The 18,211-nt window shown below is 43.7% G+C and overlaps 1 protein-coding gene across 1 annotated transcript; it reads right to left on the reverse strand.

The window, feature by feature from the left end:
* Window positions 1-486: 486 nt before the first annotated feature.
* On the reverse strand, window positions 487-17,407 carry HMGCS2 (3-hydroxy-3-methylglutaryl-CoA synthase 2). The gene is made up of 10 exons (XM_045801384.2): window positions 17,248-17,407; window positions 12,924-13,378; window positions 9,313-9,438; window positions 8,583-8,747; window positions 7,065-7,230; window positions 6,029-6,199; window positions 4,910-5,016; window positions 4,173-4,298; window positions 2,632-2,743; window positions 487-798 (listed from the first exon to the last, which is right to left on the reverse strand). Exons 1-9 carry the CDS (start codon window positions 17,349-17,351, stop codon window positions 2,637-2,639), a joined length of 1,527 nt encoding a protein of 508 aa, XP_045657340.1. The 5' UTR covers window positions 17,352-17,407; the 3' UTR covers window positions 487-798; window positions 2,632-2,636.
* Between the last annotated feature and the right edge of the window lie 804 nt (window positions 17,408-18,211).

Here is an 18,211-nt window from a genome sequence, read left to right on the forward strand (position 1 = left end):
CCCTGCAAGGTATCAAACTCTCTTCTTTGGCTGGAGGAGCCAAAAGTATGCTGCATTCACCTCTGTGCTGTGTGTATTTGCCCAGATAACACTGGCACGGCCTGAGCAAGGAGCGGAGGCCACCCTTGAGGGCATCTCTCCCCGGTCTATAGGCGGCGTCTTTAGATAAGGGAAGGAAGCTGGGCGCAGAGGCTGTGTCCCCACCTTTGTTCCCCTTGCATTTTGGAGAATGGAATGAGATGGGGGAGGGTGTGTGAGGTGAGAGCTCAGAGGTTTTCCAGTGGTGGGGGCAGGTAGGGGGGCAGGGAGAGTGGGGCCCTCAGAGCCGGAGAGGGGGCGACCGGCAGGCTCCTCAGCATGTCAGCTGGTTCGTGTTTTGTGCCTCCTTCTCTAACGTTTGCATTGTGTTTTATGGGTCTAGTACCAGCTACAACATCTAGAAATTGACCAAAGAGCTTAAGAAAGGAATAAAGATATAACAGCACAGAAATCTAATAAGGATATTAATGACCACAAGGGAACATGATAAGCAAAGTTATCCAGATTTTCTTCCCAGTTCCGGAGGGCAGTGACTGTGCACTAGGCCTTCTTCGCATCCCTTCTTCCACAGAGGACCCCTGCCCCACCATTAGCCCATGACAGTGACTGCAGCAGTGAAAGGACCGCTAAGGACGGCCCCCCACTCTCTAGGGCCGCTGCTTCCGGGGACTACGGTGTCCAATCCAGTCCATTTCCATCGAAGAGTGGGCTTTTTAAAATACGATGCGTGGGCAGAAACTGCTAGCATAGAAGCACGGTCTGTAGAATTCAAAGAGATAAAAGAAGGACATGGAGTGTGAGTCTCCTCCGGGGCATCCCTCCGCCCTTGTTCCCAGTTCCTGTGTCTTGTCTGAGGTAAGGCTATGCAGAGGGGCTCTCCTGCCTGCATCGGGAGGTCTGGGGGGCTCCGCTGCCTGCCCGGCTCCACGCCTGGATGCCTGGGCCATCTGTCCCAATGCCACAGGAGCCAAGGGAGGTGGGCAGGGGCCCTGTGTCACATTCTACTTGACAGAAGAGCAGTCTGGACAGGCTGGACAGTGAAGAGACAGCTCCACAGAGTGCCATGCTGACAGAAAATCTTTCATTCACTTAAAATTTCATCGTTGTGAGTTCCTTGCTCATGTGAGCTATCAGCATGAGACGAGGAGAAGAGCCCCAGCTTTCCTCCTCAGAGGTACAATGCTTGTGGACCATGAGAGGGAGGGAGCCTGATTTAGAAACTCGCCCTTGAAAATGCCCAATTTCTCTCTCTCTCTGTCACTCTTTCCTTCTGATGACTGAACTAGCTCGACACATCTAATTGCCCCGTCTTTGCCATTGACTGGCCCTTAAGAATTCTATTACAAGCAAACAAGCACACAAACGACTCCAGGGCAGCGTCCAAGTCTGTGGCCCTGGGTGCTGAGCTTGCAATGCCAACCACACCTGCAGCCCTGGCCAGTCAGGCCCCTTGTCCACCTTGCTGAGCACCTAACATCCCAGTGGAGGAGGCCAAGTGCTGTGAACAGAGAGCATCTTGCATATCCTGTGGTTTTCCTGCTTTATCTCCTTTACCTGTGGACTTCCTCCTCTTCCCTGGCTCTACATCCTGCCCTTGGCAAACCTTTTACCCTTCATCTACCAAAGGAGGAAAACAATAAACACACACACACACACACACACACAGGAAGTATTTGGGGACTGTATTTGTTGAGATTTATAGGTTGTTGAAGAAATGGCTTCTCACTCTTCTATTCTGCTTATATTAGCAGCTTAGAAGATAAACTGAAGGCAGATGTCTGGGTCCATGAACTTTCTTAAAGATTTTATTTATTTATTTGAAGAGAGAGAGAAAGCACAAGCAGGGGGAGCAGCAGAGGGAGAGGGAGAAGCAGACTCCCTGCCGAGCAAGGAGCCCGACACAGGGCTCAATCCCAGACCCTTAGGATCATGACCTGAGCTGAAGGCTTATAAACCGACTGAGCCACCCAGGCGCCCCGAAGGTTCTCATTCTGAATACTCGATTCTCCTTTAAAAAGTACCCCAGGCAGTCCTCTTGCGAGAAACCCTTCTGCACTTCCCCCTCCACTGACTTTTCAAACCTCACATCTTTCCCCCAGGAGGAACAGCCTGGCGAGGTTCCCACCTGCCGAGGCTTCTGGCACCAACAGAATGCCCAACACCCTGTTTCTCCATGAATCTGTCCCCAACACACTAGTAGGTACCTTTTCGGAAGCCACTCATCTTTATTACTACCTCACCCCTTTGGAGGAATGAGTTCTGTAGGTTCCGGTTCACAGCCTGCTTCCCCTCACACATGCCAATTTGGTTTCTATCACATTTCTAGGGGAGCTTCCTATCCTGAGCAGATCAGGTAAACAGTTGACTTTTTTTTTTTTTCACATTCCAGAGTTAAAAACATGCCCCTCCCCCAGCTTTTGTCTCTCCAGGGCAAAGACCCCCACCAGTTCTGGGTGGTCCTCATGGTACAAACTCCCCACCCCCCATCATTGCAGAGCTATAGACCCTGTCTGGCCTGGTTACACTATCAGAACTGCATCTGTTACCCAGAGGACAAACTTGATGCCACCAACCCTGCAAAATGTCACTCACCACCTTTAGACTGGTCGTCGGGCATACTTCCGGCGATACAGCTCATCCACTTTCTCCAGGTACCACGTGCCGGGGAAAAGACTGCTCGTGTCACCAGGTGGTGAGAAATTCACTGTGGAATGAGAAGAGGCAATATGTACAAAGAGCTACACGGAGCTGGGGAAGAGGAAAGAGTGACAGGGATGGCTTCACCATGAAGCTCTCCTGGCTGTGAGGCCACCTGTCACAGCCCCAGCAGAACCCTGGACCAGCCCAAGAACCAGAAGTGGCCGTCTTGGATCTAGTCCATAAGCCTTGGCTGTGAGAAATTTTAGTATAGGAGTATGACGTTTTCCTACAGTAAACGTGACCTTCCTCTCTTGAAGTCTTCTTCATGTCCTCTTGCCAATGGTACCTGGCTTAAGGATGTATACCTCAGAGCTTCCTGTCTTCTAATAGACACTTCCTTCCTAGCCTTAAGTTCTCTGGCTCTGATTCATTATAGTATTTCTGTTCTTTGTCCATCAGTGTTCATCGCAGAAGACCTATGTTATTTTAGTTGTTTTTCCTCTTTGCCCTAAGGTGTCCCTGTTCCAGAGAAGATGGATGACTATGAGGCCTAGGTTTTCTGGAACATTCCCAGTTCCGTGTATTCTGTCTCCCCTTCCACACCACACTGCAAGTCTTGTGTTCCAAGTCTTGCTTGAGAAAATACGTTTTGTTTTGGTATTGGTTTTAAAACCACCATCAGATCTCTCCAGTATAACTTTAGCTTTTGTTTCCTTTTCCTTTGTTGCTTTTTTAGGCAATGTTTTTTAAAGATTTTATTTATTTATTAGAGAGAGAGAGAGAGGGAGAGAGTGCACAAGCAGGGAGTGCGCAAGAGGGAGAAGCAGGCTTCCCGTTGAGCAGGGATCCCAATATGGGGCTTGATCCCAGGACCCTGGGATCATGACCCGAGTGGAAAGCAGATGCTTAACTGACTGAGCCACCCAGGCACCCCACTGGGCAATATTTTGTTTTTATGTTCAGTAGGGAAAGGGGGCAGGTGGGCGGAGATAGTAATATCTGTCGGTAACTTACTTGTGTACGTGAACTCATTTAATCTGTTTGGCAATCTTGCAAAGTTGGTATGATTTCAGAAATAAGGCAACTGAGAAAACTTCAATAATTTTCCCAAATACAAAGAGCTACAGGTTGGTTTAGATTTAAATATCTAGCTCTAAATTCTGGGCTCTTTCAACTGTTGCATAGAGAGCAGTATTCAAGACCACATGTCTGAAATCCTTGGGACTGCATTGGCCAGTATCCTGTTTCGAGTGGTTAACTACAGTCTATACTGGGAAGCTACATGCTGCTTCCTACCTCCTCTCCACTCTGCCTTCTGCTTCCCCATCTAATTCTTGCCCCTTTGGACCTAACAGATTTTGTCCCAATCATATCTCATGGACGTCTTCGCCCTGGCCCACTGTAGTCTAGACTTCTGATGAATCCTGGCTCTCTGCCACTGGCATGAAATCTGAGAAAATTTTCTTCTCCTCCCTTCTCACCCTTTTCCTTACCCTTATGGTAGAATTGTTCTCTTTGGTCCATTATTTCTGTGAATTCCTGAGGAGACATACGCTTCCGGGAGGCAAGGCGTTTTGGCAGGTCTGACATACTAGACACCAGCTTCTCCAGGGGGGATCCTGGGAAACAAAGGCAAGATTGTTAAATCTGCTCCACTGTCATTATCACTCTTACCAGTCACAAGTCTGATAGAGAGCCAGGTTCTGCGGGAGCTCAAACCCTGGAGGAAAGTGCTGTGTGTGGCTTGGAATGTCAAGAAATGATAAAGGTCAGCAAATGTAATGTTAGTGAAACCTACTGGCAGACACACTCTTAGTCAAGGAATGTCCCACAGAGTGCTTAGGTGCACACCCTCGATCACATCTGACAGAAAATAATCAATAGATAGTTGTTGAAAATTTCAAATCCATCAACTTCCCTTTAACCAGTTGCAACCAAATGGCCATTAACTACCTCCTACCTGGACTGTTTGCTGGAACAACCTGACTGGTTTCTCATTTCCACCTTTGTTTCTCTTCAATCTAGTTCCAAGTAGTAGCCAGGCAAATGATTCAAATTCCATAAATTAGACAAAATTACTCCATTGCTTAAATCCCTTCAGGGAATTCCTCTGTTCTTAATCACAACATAATTCTGTCCAGATGGGAGCCTCAGTAGTGGTGAGGCAGAGAATGATTTCTTTTACCCGATGAATCTTATCAGAAGTGCTTGATAGAAAGACGGGACTCACCTGGAGAAGCATCCTTGGACACTCGAAATGAAAAAAAACTTGCTGCCAAGCCAGAGCCATAAGAGAAGGCTCCAATTCTGGAGCCAGCCAAGTCTTGGGCAGAATACCTGCAGGGAAAAAAATCAAAACTCAAGAAGCACATTAGCATTATATTCTGTCCTTCAAATAAACCACCAGCCTATCGCCCCACTCAAGTCAACCTCTTGCAAGTAGAAATGGGCTCCAGACACTCTGCACGAAGAGGGGCTTTTGGAAGACCCTGGGTATAGACCCAGAAAGAAGAAAACTTGCCAGGAGAAGAGTGACTAAAATCCAAGATACCGAAGGCACACTGAGCATAATCGAATTGGGGGTATAAAAGCAGCTTCTCACCACCTATGAGGACAAGATGAATTCAGTGAACTCTGAAGTTTGGAGGTCAGACCACTCCAAGGCTTCCATGTTTTCTGGTACTGTTTCAGCAGTTGTACCTTTTTTTATCATCCCCTCATCAGTAATCATTTGGTTGAGTTCATATATGTGTATCCCCTATGTTATGTGCAGGTACTATAGTGCAAGTATTTCCTTATAAAACCCAGAAAATAGAATATCAATAAAAATAACAACTGGTATCTGAGCAGTTGCTGAGCACTAGTGTTTTAATTCCTTCACACATTTAACACTCATCAAAACTCTAGAAGGTGGGTATTGTTAGTGCATATGTTTTATAGATGGGGAAAGTGAAGCACATAGAGGTTAAACATTTTTCTGAGATCAAAGCTAATAAGTGGTATTTAAACCTTGGTTGTGGGTTCTAAAACTAGACTCTCTTAACCACCATGCTTTACTACGGGCAGAGATTTTAAATGGATGAGATAAAAATATGCATCTAAGTCCTATTATGTGCTTGCTGATCCAAGCAGACCTTACACATTCCTTGACATCGTACATCGTCACTTTGGAGACCATTGTTTAATACCGATAGTAAATCTGCCTATACATGTACCTTTGAAACAAGTTTCTTTCATTATCTTTCCTTCCTTTAAATTTCTGCACCAGAAGAGGAACCAAATTTGGTTGACCCCTCCGACCATGACCATGGGGTGGGGGTTAGAATGTGGGGCTAGGCGCAGTACTCACCGGGAGAGAAGGGAGGCCAGACACCCATATAAGGATGAGGTGTATGTATTCCCGTTGTGAGTGGAGAGGTAAAGGGAGGCCTTGGTTTTCTTGTTGAACGTGTCCAGGGAGGCCTTTTGAAGTGCTTTATCCATGTCCTTGTTGGTGTAGGTTTCTTCCAGTGTTAACCTCCTGGGAGGCAGCCAGAGACACGGGCCAGGTGAGAGACCACAGAAGGGCAGGGAGGCAGCAAGGGGGAAAAGTAATAGCTTCTGGAGAGACTTTTAGGCACATGTTTTTATTACAAACTATTTGGAAATACAGGCCAGCACAAAGAAAAACAATGTCACTAATAGTCCTACCATTCAGAGAGAGCCCTTAGGTCAATTTTTCTTATGGAATCCATCCCTGCTTTCATATGGTTAACTAGAAAATAAAATCATGCTATATATTCTATTCAACATGCTTCCCTAACTAATTTTCTCTCTGACATTAAATCATCTTCTCTAGCAATATTTTTAAAGGCTGAAAAATGGGCCATGATACGACGTGCCCTACTTGAACCAATCTCCTCATTCCTGTCCTCACCAGTTAAAACTCTGCATGTTCCCTCACACACATGGATTTGCTGAACCGAAAAGTGTGCACATATAGACTGTAAGATCCTTGAGGCAGGGATCATGGAGTCACATTTATTTTGGTGTCCCTAGAGTTTAGTATAATGTTCATATAGTTGATGTTCATAAAATGTTTACTGACTGAATGATTTAGCCACACTCCCTTTCCCCTTTCTCTTATTCTCTGAAGCTTCTGATAGACAGCTACTTCATCTAGAGGTGCTGTCAAACTCCCTGTGGTCCCTGAGATAAAAGGTGGGGGGCTCTATGTAGACCATAACCCAATAAGTCATGTATAGACTTGGTGTCATTTCTATTGTGTTGGAGGATTGTCCTTTTCTCACCCCCAGTGTTGGCTGGTGGTACAGACTCAAGGAGTGAGGAAACCTCCTCCTTCCTCAGCCCTCATGAGCCTCTAGGTTTCCCCGAAGAAGACCCACCTGAAGGCCTCCAGCTCCTTATAGAGGCTGGTCTGTGTGTCACTGCTGGCTGACAGGAAGTCATTGAACATCAGGCGAGCCAGGGATTTCTGGACCATTTTGCAGAAGGGTGTGTGAAAGATCATAAACTGTAAGTCATCAAGAGTGAAAGGCCGATCGATGCCAGCTGGAAGAGGAAGTGTGAAAGCAAGGATGTGCCATGGTGGATGAGCCATTTAGACCTACACCCCAAGACCTAAGTGTTCTGAGGGACTTGAGGCATCCCAGAGAACCAGCTCCTACCTCCAGCAAACACATCTAAGTTTTGTTCATTCACTACAAGCATTTTACTAAACACTCTACTTATAAAGAAAGAAGGGAAAGAAACAAACATTTTCTTCCTGTCAACTATTGCCAACTTTTATGACAGATAATTCCTCCAAATCAAACTAGTGTTATGTTACTTTTCTCTATTTTTCGGAGGAGGAAACAGAGTCTCTAAAATATGAAGCTAGGTCGTGTGTCCAAGGTTACCCAGCTTGAAAAATATCTGGCTTTGGATTTAGGTTCTGATGTCTCTGACTCTATAGACAACCCAGACTGTCTCTTAGTGCTGAGAGCCAAAGCAGCATCAATCAAATTCCACAGGAGGCTGCAGAGCAAAATTAGAATGCAGATAGAATATAGAGCTTGTGAGAGCAATTAGCCAATAGCAAATTTACAGTGAATGGAAGGTAGAGAAGTCCAAGTCTACTGCGTATCCGTAGGGGCGAGCAGTGGTGACTGGCATCACTTTCAGCACAGTGGAAAGGGGCAAGAAGTGGCTCCTAAGGCACCCCTAAAGCATCCATGCTCTGACCTTCCACACGTGCCTTTTCCCACACTGAAAACTGCCTATCACAGATGCCCTTCTGGCCATGGTTGAGCAGGTAAGAACCCTTTTATTTTCTTAAAGTAGATTGCTCTGAACTTTTAAAATAATGTTTGTTTCCTTTCTGATTATGAAAGCAGTACATATTTTCTTAGTTGGAGAACTCAGAAACTAAAGGTAAAAATAAAATTAACTTGTAACGTTACCATCCACAGAAAAATCACTAACATTTTAGTATACTGAAAATAGAGATAAGATTTTTCAACATCAACCAGACTTTAAAAGGCATCAAACTACAAAAGGTGAGTCAAATCACTCCTGACTTCAACAGAAACAAATCCTAGCCCCAGTAGGATGTGGTTACTCTGACTCACCACAGTACCTCCCCAGGTGGCTGACACCCACTGGTTTCCTACTGGTGACTTTGGTTCTAGATTGTTTACTTTCTTTCATTTAGCTCAAGTTAGAGGCAGCTTCATACTTGAATTGGAAGCTTCCAGATGGACTGTAGCATAGACTCATGGAAGGATATAAGAGGAAGGGGACATGAAACAATTCTCTTGAAATCGTTTTTGAAGGAGAGAAGAAACCTTGTCTTAAGCTTTTCGGACCAACTCTTGTTTCCCCTTGAAATAGAGTCCCCACTTCCTGCCCTCTGAGTCCCGTACCTTGTTTCCACTGGTTCTGGATTTTTTGACGGTATAATGTGTAACATCTGTCCAAGGCCCGTAGGTAGCACTGGATGGAGAGCTTCCCATCCACTATTGGGTACTCTGTAGCCACATCTGGTTTGTAGAAGTCATATACGTTCTCCATGTGGGTTCCTCTAAGCCCTGGCAAGGCACAAGGAGAGATTCAGGGACTGTATGATGCAGCCCCCATGGAGCAGAGAGGATGGGGAGCCATGTACTAACAGTTTCCTGGTTTTTCTCTGTCTGAGCCCACTCAACATCCCTCCCATGTTCAAAAGGACTTGAATAGACATTGCTTTTATATAAATGAGATTTATATTTCCCTTTCCATACCTATGTGGCCTTAACAAAAGCTAGAATAGATGCCAAAAGTCTCAAAGGAGAACCTTTCCCCTTATACCCAATTATCTTCTTTCCTCTTCAATTGCCAGTCTAGCTCCTTAAAGGTCCTCATCTGCAGCATCAATGTCACTCATTCCATGCATCATTACCCCAATGCATGATGGTGCAGAAGAGGAAACCTCAATGATCCCTCTATTCCCTTCCTCTTTGCCCTTTGCTCCCCAGTCCAGCCTTTTGAAGGCAAGCGACCTCATCCTCAAATCCATACTTCAGCCCTGTTTAGTGGGGATGCCAACTTGGGATGGGGAGCTATGTATTAGCTGTGCAGTCTCTTGGTACCACATTTCCACAGTTTACCACAGACCTCTCTCGAGGGCCAGAGGGGCCTTGGGCCCAACCAGCATGGCCACAGCTCCGGCCCCACCTGTGGGGCGAGCGTTACCCCTGGGATAGACTGCAATGTCTCCGCAGACCACCATTGCATAGCGACCTATAATGAGAGACAAGAAGTAATTATCTTAACTTGAGATCACTACCCAAATCTCAAGTAGACTGAGTGCTTCCTGTGAGCCAGGCACAATTTTAGGTACTGAAGATAGACCAGTGAACAAAACAAAAATCCCTTCTCTCATGATTAGCCTATATATCAGGTATAGTTATTCCTTCTTTATCAACAAAGAAATGGAGGCTTAAAGAACTTAAGTCACTTGGCCCAAGCCACACAGCTAATAGATGGTATCATAAGGATTCAAAGTCAGGATTCCAACACAAATTCACTGAAGCCCAAGAACCTTCCTTTAAGAATTATAACAAGTCCAACTCCAACCCCAACAAAAAAAGTATTGTTTTATATATATAGTTTGAAAACTATATAAAAGTATTTAGAAGCTGTTAAAGATTAGTAAATTTGACTATCTAAAAATTCAACCTTTTTATCAGAAACAAAATCAGACAAACTGGGGAAGTATTTACAATACTTAAAACCAACAAAAAGCTATTTCCCTTCATTTATAAGTCTCATTAAAAACCTCATAAGGTATATAATGGGAAAATGGCCAATGAATATCCTAAAAAATGTTGGAGATTTTTTAAAATGAAAAAAAAAAGGCAAATCCTTATTTTTCCTTATTAAATTGACAAAGATTAGAAAGCTTGATAATATGTATTGTAGGAACATACGTTAGTACAACCTCTTGAAGAACAATTTGGCACATTCTTTTTTTTTAAAAGATTTTTGTTTATTTATTTCAGAGAGAGAGAGTGAGCATGAGCAATGGGGAGGGATAGAAGGAGAAGTAGACTCCCCGCTGAGCAGGGATTCCCAACGTGGGGCTCGATCCCAGGACCCTGGGATAGTGACCTGAACCAAAGGCAGACACTTAACTGACTGAGCTAATGAGGTGCTCCAATTTGGCACATTCTCTCAAACTTTTGTATCAATATATCTGGCAATTCCATTTCTAGGAATCTATTCTTACAAACACATTATCACAAGCATGCAAAGCTATTATGCAATGTTCATTAAAAAATTTTTATAATTCCATAAAATATACAACAATCTCAATATCCATCATTATGGGATTAATTAAAGTTGGGCATATTCACAAAAATATATTGTAAGGTTTTTAAAAGATGAAGTATACCTTATATATGTTGATATGAAATGACCTCTAAGACATAATAGGGGTGAGGAATAATATGTACAATGTTAAAAACTAAAACTGAATAGTTATGTATGTGTGTAATTGCAAGTACAAAGAAAAATTCTGGAAGAATACATAGAAACCATTAGTGTGAAATTCTGGAAAGTGGTAATGGGTTGTCAAAAGGGAACTTTTTCTTCACTTTACACTCATTTGTGTATGTGTATATATTTTTAACTATACATTTCAGTTACTTTCACTAAAAAAAAAAAAGACAAGAAAAAATGAAGTCTTCTGGACAATCTGAGGTTGTACCACTTTTTCCTTCCCTCAAAAACTGTTATCTTTCTGGATGTGATTTGAAACTTCCTGGTGAGTCCCAAAACCACCTTCGCTCATCCGAGAAACCCCAGCTGGATGGTTGGCCAGGTCAAAGCAGACATCCTATCTACACTGGCTTTGCTTGGTCTTGGTGGTTGCCATTTGGCTCAAGCTTAAATATGCTTTTTGTTTTGATACAAACTAACGATTCACATCTCAATAGTTTATTTTTTTCTCCCTCGGACCAAGACATCATGTTAAAGAAGGAATACCCTGCCACTCCTGTGGCATTCCCTCCTCGTATGGAATACCCTGCCAACTCAGCAGAATCTACTCATTTGAAATGACATAGCTGAAGCTGATCATGTTCCTAAATAAGGTTCTGTTTCTTGGTTAAAGGCTGTGAGTATCCCTTGCCCTTCATTTCTACTCCCTAATTAAATGCTTGGTTGGAAATATTGGTGGTGATAGTAGTAGGGGTTGTTGGAGAGGCAATAATATAAGTGTCAAGTAGGAGAAGCACCTTAAGAACAGATTTGATGATGTAGAGACCCGAACATCCCAGATCAGTGGAACTGTTGATTGTGAGGCTATTCAGGGCATTCAAAAACAATACTGAATGAATTGGGGCACCCAGGTGGCTCAGTCGGTTGAGCATCAGGTCAGTTCAGGTCTCTATTTCAGGGTCCTGAGTTCTAGCCCTGAGTTGGGCTCCACACTGGGTGTGGAGTCTACTTAAAAAAAAATACTGAATGTGTCTGTGGAATTTCACTGCACAGCAAACCATCCAACTCTTCTTGGCCACTCTTTGAAGTAAAAAATATTGGATTAGATAATCTCTAAGATCCCTGCCAACATTAAGATTTTATAATTAATGTTAATTTGGCTTCCACAATTTTAAATTCCAGTTTCCACTTAGTAAACATACTAAGTGCCTTGACTGCCGAGATAATATTTGCTCACATCTCCATGGATCTCTTGTACTGTTCTTTTACCAGCCCTAAATAAGAATTCTGAGACTCAAAGTGGTTAAGGGACTTGTCAGCAGTTATCAACAGAGCTAGGTTTTGAACTCTCAACTTGTACTGTTTCCCTTGGATCTTTTCTTGCTATCACAACAGGGGTTCCTCCTTCAAGATAGCATCCAGGGAAGATATAAGTGAGAAATAAGGTAATGTTAATATTATAAGCAAAAAACATGGTGTGCCTGATTGGCTCAGTGGGTTAAGTGTCTGACTCTTGGTTTCAGCTCAGGTCATGATATCAGGATTGTGGGATCGAGCCCAGCATCAGGCTCCACACTCAGCAGAGTCTGCTTATCCCTTGCCCTCTGCTACTCACCCCTTAAAAAAAAAAAATATATATATATATATATATATATACATTTTTCTTGTCTTCATATATATATATATATATATATATAAACAAATAAATAAGTAAATAAAATCTTTTAAAATATATGTTAAGCAAAAAACAATTTCCTAGTAACCAGGCAAGGGAATAAGAGAATAAATACTCTGTGTAATAGTCTATCCTGTGATTTTTTTGTTTTGTTTTGTTTTCTTATCCTGTGATTCTTTGGGTCTATTTCTACTAGGATGTTTCCCCCTTAATACCTAAACTTGTTTAACTCTGTCTCTCAGAGTCTTAGGAGAAACTTATGAGAAATAGGAATATATTGGATTCGGTTTGGTGTCGCTCCCTTGCCACACACTATGTGTAAGATATCAGAGTCTTCATTTTCTCACTTATAAATCAGACATAACACCCACTTCCTAGGCTGTTGGAAGGACTAAATGAATGGCTATGTAAACATGCTACCTAATTAACAGTATAAAGTTATGCAAGTCTAAGTGGTTATCATCTTTGTGGTTGTTGATGATAGCAGCAGCTATGTGAATAACTTGTCCTTCCCTCCCTGATGAAATCACTGGGGAAATGGAGAAACAAAACTGAGGATTCAGCCTCTAACCCAGTTCCTTTCTTACACAAGGTCTCGGGAAGCACATACCATCCCAGGAGCTGGACTCAACCCAGTTGGCAGCATTGAAGAGGGAGGCAGTGCCACCGTAGCAGGCATTGGTGGTATCTATGCCCTCGATGTCAGTGTTGCCTGAATCCTGGAAAAGCTCCATGAGCACTGTTTTGACAGCCTTGGACTTGTCAATGATGGTTTCAGTGCCCACTTCCAGCCGTCCCACAGAGTCCCATGGGAGCTGCGTGCGCTCCATCAGCTGCTGCACCACGGTCAGGCACAGGGAGTTGATGTCCTCCTGGACTGAGCAGAAGCCCATATGGGTTTGGCCCAAACCCACCGTGTACCTCCCTGCTTCCACATTGTTATACTTCTCCAGGTCTGTTTGGTCCACATACTGGGCTGGGAAATAGACCTCCAGGGCAAGGATGCCCACGTCCTTTGGCCAAGTATCTGTTTTGGCCAAGGGGACAGCAGGGATGGTAGAAAACCTGTAGTGGAGATGACAGTCAAAATCCTATTAATGGTCTCCAGCCAGTCTCCTCAAAATACAATACAGCAATCATCTCATTCATTTTTCGTGTATTTTGAAGCTATGTTATCAGATGAATGCAAATGTAAGGTGGTTATCTTTCTGTTGAATTAACCCTTTTATCCTTATTAAATGGTCCTCTTTAATTCATCTTTGTGATATTCCCGCCACAAAATCTACTTTCCCTGATGTTAAGAAAGCTGCCTAATTTTTTTGATTACTGTTTGCATGGCATATCTTTTGCTGTCCTTTTATACTTTTAATCTCTCAGGGTCTTTATATGTAACACACATCTCTTCTAAACAGCACATAGTTGGGTCTTTTTTGTTTGTTTTTAACAAGTCTTACAATATTGGTGCTTTAATTGGAGTAGCTAGTCCAATTATATTTACTCTAATGACTAGTATAGACGGGATTAAATCTACTATCTCACTCTTCATTTCCTTTTGTCTCATATGTCCTTTGTTTCTTTATTTCTTCTTTCCTGCATTCTTTTGGATTAAGCAAGGATTTATTATTCCATTTTATCTCCTCTTTTTCTTTTAGTAATAATCTCAGAGATTACAATATGCATGCTTGGTTTATTGTAATCTAACTTACATTAATACTTCTATTTTCTGAACAGCGAAAAGTCATGCTTCAGCTCCGTTTATCCTCTCCATCCCTTCGAGCTATTACTGTCATGTGGTTTACTTCTACATGTTATAAACCTCATGAGACGTAACTTTAGAAATCTCATTCAGTTTTAAAGTGCCTGTCTCATTATTCACTTTCTCCTTGTTTCCTTTTACTACACAAGAACACACCTATTGTTTTTCTACTTTTTAAGGAAGCTTCCTGCTTGATTCCATCCTCTCTGCTTTTTCTGATTGGGCCTCCAAATATTTATGGGGCACGTCCAACACAGTGCTGGATTCCAGATGCACAGTAGTGAAGAAGGCATTATTTGTGACCACCAAGAGAGCATGGTCTAATGGAAGAGGCAGACATTTCATAGTTAAATACATAGTATAACAAGCAAAGGCTGTGAGAATACAGAGGACAGAGAGAACAATTCTAAATGGAAGCAGAGAGAAAATGGGGTCAGTGGAAGAGGGAAAAGATAATCTGTTTCTTTCCTGGACCTACCCACCTCCCTTCAATCCTGACTCCTAATATCCCTGGTGAAATTCTAGAGTTTCTCCTTCCAGCTACAAGTACAGAAATCACCAAGTCCACCTCCATCTGTTCCCACATGAAAGTACCTGAAATCTGGTTACTTTAGTGATATTCTTCATTTTGCAGATGGTGAAATCAAGGCATGCATTGGTGAAGTGTTGTGCTCAGAGTACCTTCATGGTTACTCATGTGTTAGAAATATCCTGTCCTTTCACCAGCTTGGGTGCCACCAAGGCACTCATGAGTGCCACCAGAGTCCTTTGACTCATATCTGACTATAGAATTCTTGACTGTGATGAGTGACAGGATGGCTCCACAGGCTTATGCATTTAGCTCCACATCACAGGAACTGTAGCTCAGTTTCAGTGTGTCTGTCAATCATCCTGAGGATTCTGGGCTTCTGGTAAACCCTAGTTCTCCCATCAGAAAGGTCACTTTGACGTACTATGAAGCAAAGTGGATCACAGGATCATAAGACAGTGATGGAAAGTATAAATATTCACCCATATCTGATAAGAGAGTTTTGGAATTTAGTTATCTGCCTTATTTATTTGGTGTTCCCCAAATAATTGGAATTTGTACTCTCAAATATTTGTGGAGAATCTTTCCCAGTACATAGGAGCTAATGGTTAGCCAGCAGTGGTCCTGCACTGGGCTGGTTTTCTCCTCAGCCTCCTTCTCATTCTGCCTTCTCTGAGCTCCCTCCCTTCCTCTCTCTCCAGTTAGAAATCTAAGCTTTCACGGAGAGGTTCCAAGAATCAGCCACTTGGTAACTTTATCTTAGTAGGGGGCTAGTTCTGGAAATGGATTCCAGAACCTTGAAGAAAAGTTAGTAAGTAGAGGCTTCCAGAAAGATCACACCACTGGAGTTAAGAGTGCCCTTCTTATCTTGTATATTTTCTCTAGAGAATAATCACTTTATTTAATTTAAAATTGATTTTGTTCTGAGGTTGCTTGGTTTAAGAATATGCATCAAGCTTTTCTTTCTTTATTCCATCTCTCCTTCTCTTGTGTTTCAAAATTCACTATTATATGCCAGGCACTGTGCTAGTGAGAGGTTACCAAGGTGGAGAGGGCAGACGAGGAAAAGAGGAGGTCAAGTTTCTTGAGGACTTCCTTGACCAGTGGGAGGAATAAACGAGCACATACATGTATACCCCAACTGCGAGTCAGAATGTGATAAGGGCCTAAAGAGGAATATAGGCAAAATCCCACCAGAGTTTGGAGGAAGCAGAGATTTCCTATGGGTGGTAGGCTCAGAAAAGCCTTCATGGAAGAGGCTACATTTGAGATCAACTTTGATGGGTGAGTGGAATTTCTGTTGATACAGAACTGGAGGGGGGCAGATGGGGTGGCAGTCACAGTGGGAGATAACTGAGCAAGTAAGGGCACCTGGTAAAGTGGAGAGTGAAGGCGATTAAGGAAGCAGCACATGAGAGAAGCAAGTGGGGACCGCCAAGTAGAGGTCATTAACCAGTGGTAAAGCATAAGCTGAGATGGGAGCAGTTCTTGGGTTGGATTTAGAGCTGGTGCAGGTTGCAGTAGAGGGGACAGGCATACAGAGAAAGAGAGACTCATAAGGAAGATCCTTAATACTCTTTCAAGCCACAGAAAACAGGATGAGCTGTGAGTACACTGGAAAAGGGAAATGTGTGGACCAAGGATGCCAGAAGGAGGGGCAGGTTTGTCTCTTGCTGGGCAGCCTGCTGTTGCTTATTGAAACAAGCAAATCCATGTCAATCCCTTCCTCACAGATACAAGAACAGGTTAAATGCTGAGCTGGGACATTTGGCCTGTCTAAAGAGGCTGAAGGAGAGCATGGACAATGGCAGAGAGTCAAGAAGAAAACAAGACGACTAAGGAACATCATCCCTTACTCCACACATATCATGCAGCCAGGTCCCTGGATCCCAGGCAAGGGAAGACACTGGGTCAAAGTTGTTTTTCTAAGTATTCATGGAATGCAGTGTGGAAGTGGGAGGAATGGGCTAGTCCCACAGTGCAGTGGATGGTTTGGAGATTCCAAGGCCCTAGCTATAGCTATTACCGTCAGTGTTGGCAGGCTCCAAGCATGTGGGCCAAACTGGGGAGTGTTTACAAATAAAAGGCATGCGTATGTGCTTCGTGCACAGCACATTGCACACAGACATACACTCTTATCTTAACATCCCATTTCCCTCTTTCATGAAATCAGAGGGCAGAGAAACATGCTTCTGATTCCCCAGTCCATTTGGAATCTTGCTGCAATGACTTGAAGCAGCTGGTGTGACTAACATTGCAGTTGGCACAGAATGCTGCAGGTCTTGGCAGGAGCTGGGGGTATAGGGGGGAATGGTGGTGGAGAGGAGAAGGCCGGGGGTCCTGATACTGATATTTCCACTGCTTCACGCAGCTGGGGCAGTGAAAAATGTCATCATCTATGAACAGCAGGTATCAGAGGCTTGGGATCTTGGAAGTCTGTAGCTGAGAGGGACCATCCATTTAGAGAGGAGATAACTGAGACCCTAACAAGTTAACTTGCTTATCTAAGGCTGTGTACAAGCCTTGCCAACTTTTCACTGGGATTCTAGTGAGCTTTTCCTTATGACAGGCCCTCTATCTGTCTTTTACTGGTTCTATGACACTCCTCAAAGAGTGGCCTGCACAGTCCCTGGGAACAACGTGACTCACCTTTGGTGGGCTGCTGGAAGAAGGCTAGCAGGTGAGATGAAGGCTTCTTGCATTGCTGTCTTCACTTGCAAGACCCGCTTCACTGAAGTCAACAGCCGTTGCATTTCCAGAGGAACAAGCACAAAACCGACAGTTCACAGTCCTTGGGAGAGTTGCCCAGCTGTGCCCTGTTGGGCTTTATAGAGCTCTGAGACTCCTGCCTCTGGAAGCCCCACCCCCGCTTATCGAGGCTCAGATGGCTTCTAAATCTGGGCCAAAGGTCTCACTGAGAACATGGGTGAGTCAAGGAAAACGTCATCTCTCCAACTTGTACACAGCTGCCCTGATCCTGGGCAGGTGTGGGAATGGATGGCTCTGATTCCTCCTTTCTCAGGCTCTTGTGGCAGCCTTCCTTATGGCCAGCCAGCTCAGGGGGCTGTGGTGTTCCTTGTTGTCACACATCCTGGGGTAACCCCATTTGGCCTGTCTTGGACCCTGGCTCCTCATCTGGGTTACTCTTGCTTGCTGTTCTAGAATGCTCTCTGTGGAGTTAGCTGTTATTATTTTAATGTATTATGCATAATAAGGAACATCTTTCAAAACTGAAAGGATGAATCTTTTAATAGTAGTCTTTTAAGTAGTTAGGAGTGGATATTGACACCTAGACAAAGGGCTGGGGTAGAGCAGATGTGGAGCACACCATACCTCTGCTCTCTTTATTGTCACTCTTACATGTGCATAGCTGTACACAACCTCCCAGTGAACTGCAAGAGGCTACTAGAAAAGGACAGGAGCCCCAAAGAGGTGACCGGGGCCCTCCTGAGGAGGAAAGGTCCACTTTACAGATGAGGCCACTGATATGTAGTCAGATGACATAACTTTCCCAAAGACCTAAGTGACAGGTTGGGGACTCAACTGTGTCTTTTGATTCCAGATTCTATTCTTTCCACTCTGCTCATCTACTTCTCTATAAAAAGTTTCCTGC

This window comes from Ursus americanus, chromosome 12 (assembly GCF_024610735.1).
Source record: "Ursus americanus isolate L20-20 chromosome 12, mUrsAme1.1.p, whole genome shotgun sequence".
NCBI lineage: Eukaryota > Metazoa > Chordata > Mammalia > Carnivora > Ursidae > Ursus > Ursus americanus.